The sequence below is a fragment of the Microtus ochrogaster genome, chromosome 6 (assembly GCF_000317375.1).
Source record: "Microtus ochrogaster isolate Prairie Vole_2 chromosome 6, MicOch1.0, whole genome shotgun sequence".
Lineage (NCBI taxonomy): Eukaryota > Metazoa > Chordata > Mammalia > Rodentia > Cricetidae > Microtus > Microtus ochrogaster.
In genome coordinates, this window is record NC_022013.1 from 278,513 (window position 1) to 286,291 (window position 7,779).

A 7,779-nucleotide genomic window follows, 5' to 3' on the forward strand; every position below is an offset into this window, starting at 1 on the left:
TAGCAAGATTGTTCTCATGGGAATAAAAATAAATAAGTTGTCTCAATAGTATAGTGTCTAGAGGTTTTAGAATGTCCTGTAGTTAGTCAATGCTCATTATATCCTCGAAGGTCAGTATTCTGCCAATACCGCCCCTTGTATATGGGGTTTATGGTAATATACAAACTACGCTTGTGCCTTTATCCAGTCTTTTTCTTCTTTCGTTTGTTTGATTTTTGATTCAGGGTTTCTCTACATATCCTTCGTGTCCTGGAACTCACCATTTAGACCAGGCTGGCCTCCAGCTCTCAAAGATCCAACCACCATGCCACTCTGTCTTTTTCATAGGTCACACTAAATAGAAACCAAAGGCTTCCGGTAAGCCCCTGTAAAGCTTATTTTTATTTTTTTGTGGAACAAAGTAAGAGAGTGATAGCAACTGGCTATCTAGCATTTATTCTTTTTTTTTTTTTATTTTGGTTTTTCGAGACAGGGTTTTTCGAGACAGGGTTTCTCTGTGGTTTTGGAGCCTGTCCTGGAACTAGCTCTGTAGACCAGGCTGGTCTCGAACTCGCAGAGATCCGCCTGCCTCTGCCTCCCGAGTGCTGGGATTAAAGGCGTGCGCCACCACCGCCCGGCTCTAGCATTTATTCTTACAGCGTTGTGGCGCCCACTACTGCCCCCTTTCGTCGTTTATATTTCAACAACATGGAAATAAACAAGACTCGAAAGACTACAACTCCCAGGGACCCTCACGGCAGGCGACGCCAACGTGCCGTAGCGGTTAGTCATCCTTCCTCTTCCTGGACTCGGATCCTGGCTTTGCGGGCGCGCGCGCAGGCGGATTTACCTAGCCAACCAGGCACGGGAGCGCGCGCCCCCGGACGACGCGTGTTGTCACGTGACACGGGGGGAGGAGTGCTTTTTCTGCCGAGCGCGCTCCCGTGCGCGTCCCCAGGGGGGCGGCTGTCGGGCGTACCAGTCGGTGAGGAGGTGGATCCTCAGACGCGGCGTCCGACCAGCCGGTGGTTCCCCGAGCCGCGAGGCCGAAAAACGAGGAGGACGGGCCCGGCTGCGGGACCGCGGCGACGACACAGCGAGCGAGCGCCTGGGCCTGAGAGGAGCGATGCTGTGGTTCCAGGGCGCCATTCCGGCGGCCATCGCGTCGGCTAAGAGGAGCGGCGCGGTCTTCGTGGTGTTCGTGGCAGGTGACTGGGGAATGGGCCTGAGAGGGAAGGAACCGAGGTAGTGCGTTTTTCCTGGTTCTCGTTAGCGTCGAGTGGACCCGGTGGGAGGACCCGCGCTGCGGCTTGGCTCCCACAGCCTAAGCCTGTCGCCAAGTCCGCTCGGGTCTGTTCGGGTCCGCTCGTCCCCGATCGGGGCCAGTTAGGTTTTCTGTTGCTTGGCTCCGGGCTTGTCCCGGCTGCGGGACCGACCGGGACGCCAAGCTTCTTCAGACCGCGGGCGGGCTCGGGACTCCTCGGTGGCTCTGGCTGTGTTTGGGACGCCGGCCTGACCCCTGTGCTTCTGTGTGGGGAGCGCATTCCAGGCCCTGTCCCCAAACACTGAACCCTGCGAGGAGAAGCGCCCTGTAGGCCCCGGCAGTCGGTTTGTCGCCGGCAGACCCCCATAAACCCCCGCCCCGGTTCCCCCTTGATCCTCTAGGATCCCCCTTTCAAGGGGGCTTGGACGTCCTTTTAATTCTGGACGTTCAGGTGGGAGTGGGACGAGCCACTAGGCAGACAATTGGGTCTAATTAGTTGTGAGCTGTCAAGAAAGCTGTGTCATCGGTAAGCCACAAAGAAACCACTTGATGTCCACAGCAGCTGTCTTAGAATGTTCCTGAAACATAAGCTTCGTAGAGGGGTAATCTTTTATGATAGCGCTAGGAGGGTAATCTAAGATATAACTTAGATTTATTACAAGTTGACTACACACACACACACACACACACTCTTTTAACATAGTTTTAAAAGTACATACTCAGTCGTGATTCTTACCTTCTAATGTAAAGTCTAGTTTTCCAGACATGCGCTAACTCATTATCCTATGTTTCTCTGTATTATTTTGTTCCATAATCTGTTTTATTTCTGAAGTCTTGTATATTTGCAGTCAACCATCTGCTTCTGTAGTTTTCTACATTCTTGTTACATGGAACAATTTGGGTGACAACTGTTAATTTGAAGTGTATTTTTTTATTTTATGTTCATTGGTGTTTTGCCTGCATGTATGTCTGTTTGAGGGTGTCAAAGGCCTGGAACTGGAGTTACAGACAGGTGTGAACTGTCGTGTGGGTGCTGGGAATTGAACTCGGGTCCTCTAGAAAAGCAGCCATTGGTGCTCTTCACTGCTGAGCTCTCTCTCCAGCCCCTGAAGTATATTTCTTCACCTACTTGTGTTTAGTAACATTGTACTCATAATTGACCCTCATCTCTAGTAATTCTATAATTTGTCCATTTTTGTAAAGAAAAATGACTGAAATATGAATTTATTTAGCCTTAAAATTTAAATGTCTGTTATACTAAATTTTTAGCTTGATACTGTTAAGTTAGAGCATAAATCATTTAGATTCTATAGAAGTTGTGTTATGCATTAAATAAATAAATAAATAAATAAATAAATAAATCTTGTAATCCAGTAAGGACAATAGTCACATAAGAATGAAAAGACTATGACACTATAGTATGAAGTCAATAGGTTTATGAGATTTTAATATGGTTGTAAGCTATCACGTGGGTTTGGGAATTGAACCCAGGTCCTCTGAAAGAGCAGCTAGTGCTTTTAACTACTGAACTATCTCTACAACCCTAGTTTATAACATTTTAAACTGTGTTCTTCACAAAATTTCAATAGCTTTTTTTGGGGGGGGTATGTGGTATTTTATTTTCACTGTTTCTATACTTGAACATCTTAGGTCCAGTGTTGTAAAGTAACTTGAACCAGGCTCAAAAAAATTGGTTGGTTGGTTTTTATTGCTTTGAGACAGGATCTCACAGATAGCACAGGCTGGCCTTGAGTTCCCAAGTGTTGGGATTATAGACTTGTGCAATCACAACAGATTAAAACTTACATTTTAACAGTGAGGGGAATTTTATTTTTACAGGGTTAAACTACTCAGAGATCTGTCTGCCTTTGCCTCCCAGGTACTGGAATCAAAGGTGTGCACCACCATACCTGGCTTAACAGTAAAATATTTTATCCACTTAGAAAAAGTATCTTGCCTTTGTTCATTTGTTTTTGAGACAGGGTCTTACTTTGTAGTCTAGGCTGACCCCAAACTCATAATTGTCATAATTGTCTTCCTTCTTCAGCCTTCCAAGTGCATAGGTTATATCTGGGGGCTTTTTTTTCTTTGTTTTTTAAAGACAAAAACAAACAGCCGTGTGGTGGTGGTACACGCCTTTACTCCCAGCACTCAGGAGGCAGAGGCAGGAAACTCTCTGAGTTTGAGGCTAGCCCTGTCTACAGCGTGAGTTCCTGGATAACCAGGCTTACAAAGAGAAACACGTCTCAAAAAAAAAAAAAAGGAGGAAAAGAACAATTGTAGGTTATATGGTAAAATAAATCAGTAGATAAATGAACTTTAGAATCATAGTATCCATGTTTTTTTTAGCAGAACATGCGATTGATGATACATAACCATTCCTAAAAAGTACTAAGTCAGTCAGTTAACTTGAAAGAAAAAAGTTCCCCTTCATGGGTGGGTCCAAACCTGGGGCTACATTCATGCCAGGTAATTGTTCTACTAAAGAACTAGACCCCTAGTCTAACTTGCTAGATTTGATTAATAAATATTTGAAAGCTGTAAAAATATACACACTCCTCAGTTAACTTTACTGAAATTTGCTGGTATTAGATATATTTAGAATATCATCAACCATTGAATGTTTGCAGAAATACTGTTAGGAATGGACAGTGGAGTCTGTCCCTTAACCTCTTCCAAGACCTAGAGTTTTAGCTAGGTCATCCCAACACAAAGTAGGATAAATGTTGCTCTAAGAATGTATAGACACAGCCTTTAATCCCAGCACTCGGGAGGCAGAGGCAGGTGGATCTTTGTGAGTTCGAGGCCTACTGGTTTACAAGAGCTAGTTCCAGGACAGGCTCCAAAGCTACAGAGAAACCCTGTCTCAAAAAAACCATTAAAATAAAATAAATAAAAATAAAAAAATGTATACACACTGGGATCATAAAGCAGCAACATTCTGGTAGCACCTAACGGGTAGGCCCCATCTTTTGACATTGTGACATGACACTGCTTTCTATGGAATTCACACCTAAGGACCTCAGAATCAAGTTACACCACCATCACCACCCCATTCCCAGCCAAATAGTCCTCAAGATATTTTAAACAAGTTCACAGGACTTTATATTGTACCATAGACATAGCTATTCTCTTATGCTTTGACGCATGGTTATATATGCCTGGGCCTAGAGCTTTGTTCTTAACTTGAAGAATATGTCTAGAACTTAGGATTTTCTTGATCTGAGATCCCATTAATAATATATCAACCTTTAAAAAATTCAACTTATATATAAAAATTCAGTTTATTGCTGGGTGATGGTCACATACCTTTAATTCTAGCACTTGGGAGACAGAGGCAGATGCATCTCTGTGAGTTCAAGGCCAGCCTGGTCTACAGTGTTGAGTTACAGGACAGCCTAGACTACACAGAGAAACCCTATCTCTAAAAATGAAACAAACAAATTCAACTTATTAAGAAATGTAAAAGGTAGCTATAGCTAGAGGAAGTGTTTCAAGAATGTTCAAAAAACTATTTCAGGTACACACACACACACTACATACAGGGACTGGAGAGATGGCTCAGTGGTTAAGAGTGTTTATTGCTTCTGCAGAGGACCTAGGTTCAGCACCCATGTGCAACTTAGAACCACCTACAACTCCAGATCTAGGGGATTTGATGCCTCTTCTAACTCCACAGCCTTCTGTACATATGTGATCTACATAAACACACATAAATATTTTTTACAAATTATTTTAGGGAAAAAGTTTTAGGCAAGTTTTTATTTTATGAAATTGTTTCCTTTTACTTTTTTAGAGGCTAAGTCTTGCTATTGCCCAGGCTGCCCTCCAATTCCTGGACTTAGTAATCATCCTAGCCTCAGCCTCCCAAGTATCTAGGACTTTAAGCATGGGCTACGGCATCTGGCTTTGATTAATAAAATTTTCATGAATGAAGTAAAATTAAATATTTAATTTAATTAAAAATTAAATAATTGTAGAGTTGTATTAGAAGCTAGAGCTACTTCAACTAAATTAACAAGAATTTTTAGTTTTAGGGGGCTGGAGAGATGGCTCAGCGGTTAAGAGCATTGCCTGCTCTTCCAAAGGTCCTGAGTTCAATTCCCAGCAACCACATGGTGGCTCACAACCATCTGTAATGAGATCTGGTGCCCTCTTCTGGCCTTCAGGCATACACACACAGACAGAATCTTGTATACATAATAAATAAATAAATATTTTTAAAAAGAGTTAAAAATATTTAAAGAAAAAAGAATTTCTAGTTTTAGCTGTTTAAACTGAAAGATGTAAAGACAGTTGTACCATAGTACAAAAATCTGTTGAGGAGACTTTGTAGCAAAGCTGTCTGTCTAGTCTGAAAATTGTTCATGTCTGATACTGTTGGCCGCCCTCTTTGGTTAGCATAGATCACAAAGCCTATAAGGTTTGAGCATTTGAGATTTCTTTCTTAGATTGGGTGGTGAAAGACTGCAGCTGTCTGTGCTTCAGAGTTTGTTGGCACACTTTAAGTGTCTTCTCTTTGGATGTTGCTGCTACCATGTATAGCATGTGTTCTCCTAAAATCTTAGGGTCACCTGATCTTAAAATGTGGGTGATAATTTGATTAAAATTAAGACACAAAAGATACTGACAATGGCAACTGGTAATTCTAGTGGAACTTAGTGTTAAGAAGCTTCTCAACCAGGTGGTGGTGGCGCATGCTTTTAATCCCAGCACTCGAGAGGCAGAGACAGGCAGATCTCTGTGAGTATGACACCAGCCTGGCCTACAAAGCAAGTCCCAGGACAGGCAGGAGTGTTATAGAGAGAAACCCTGTCTTGAAAAACCAAAATAAATAAATAAATAAATAATTAGTAGAAAATTAGCTTCTGCTGCCGCCATCACAAGGCTGAGTCAAGAACAGATAGTGCCAGTGGGACTGTGACTCTGGGACCCTAACCTAACCAGTGTAAGGTACTATGCTTTACAAAATAGCAAAACGAAAACTAGTCTATTTAGGATTGACTCAAGCTTAAATATGTTTATTGCCTTCATTTGTTATTCTCCCTCAGGGTTTCTAGCTAAATGTCACCATTGTACATTCTGTTAGATAATCCATGATGTGGGTAGCCCTCATTAGCTTTTCAGTTTCATTTCTCTCCTGTTTTCCATTGTTTATTATTTTCCCAGCCACACAGATCTTTCTCTGTACATGTATTCTTTCTGCATGCTGAACTTTTCTGTATTTGGTATGGCTCAATTCTTTGGTCCTATCTTAAATGTCACCTTAGAGATGGATATGGTGGGGCATGTCTTTAATCCCAACACTTGGGAATTCAAGGCTAGCCTGTTCTACATAGTGAGTTCCAGTACATCCTGGGCTATGTAGAGAAACCCTGTCTCAGAAAAAGGAAATAAAAAGAGAGAGAAAGAGAAGTCATCTCAGAAAAGTCTTCTCTGTCCATGATAGATTTTATTTATTTGTACGTGTGCTCACATCCTGGGAATCAAACTCAGATCTTGTTGTTACTAACAGAACTGTCTTCCCAAACCTAAACACTCTCATTCATAGCAGTTCCTGCTTTATGAGTTGGTAGTTGTCTACTTGTTTGGAGACACACACACACACACACACACACACTTTTAATTTATTCATTTTTATTTTATGTGCATTGGTGTTTTGCCTGCATGTGTGTCTGTGAGAGAGTGTCAGATCCCCTGTAACCTGTAAATGGAGACTGCACATTTGTTTCCCAGCCGCCCAGACCCCAATAATCACACAGAAACTATATTAATTACAACACTGCTAGACCAATAGCTTAGGCATATTCCTAAACTCATACATCTTAAATTAACCCATTCCTGTTAATCTATGTATCACCATGAGGCTATGACCTACCAGTAAGACTCCAGAGTCTTCCTTAGGCAGCTACATGGCATCTCCCTGACTCTGCCTACTCTTCTATCTCTTCTGATTTCCCACCTGGCTTTACTCTGCTAAGCCATTGGCTCAAATAGCTTTATTCATCAACCAATAAAAGCAGCACATACACAGAAGGACATCCCACATCAGGAACCAGAGATGCAGACAGTTGTGCACCTGGCATATGGGTGCTGGGAATTGAACCCAGGTCCTCTGGAAGAGTAGCCAGTGCTCTTAACCTCTAAGCCATCTCCCCAGCCATATCACTAGGTTTTAAGCTGTGTTGAGAACAGTGTTTTATATCTAGTACATAAGCCAAATGCCAGAATAGAAGAACTGAAAATAAAATAAAATAGTAAATAAAAGAATGATTACATAAGATTTCTCACTCTTTACTGTCTCCTTGAAATGCTTACAGAAAGAATGTTTTAAGTAGCTATTTTCTAGGTTGCTGGTTGAGTCATTTTCTTAAGAATTTATTATTTCTGCCGGGCGGTGGTGGCGCACGCCTTTAATCCCAGCATTTGGGAGGCAGAGGCAGGCGGATCTTTGTGAGTTCGAGACCAGCCTGGTCTACAAGAGCTAGTTCCAGAACAGGCTCCAAAACCACAGAGAAACCCTGTCTCGAAAAACC

General features: G+C 42.4%; 1 protein-coding gene across 1 annotated transcript in view; it reads left to right on the forward strand.

The window, feature by feature from the left end:
* Positions 1-865: 865 nt before the first annotated feature.
* Positions 866-7,779, forward strand: part of Ubxn4 (UBX domain protein 4) — a 41,555-nt gene continuing 34,641 nt past the window's right edge. Inside the window, exon 1 of the mRNA XM_005348228.3 lies at positions 866-1,187. Coding sequence (XP_005348285.1) covers positions 1,106-1,187 — 82 coding nt within the window. The 5' untranslated portion in view covers positions 866-1,105. The remainder of the gene's footprint in view (positions 1,188-7,779) is intronic.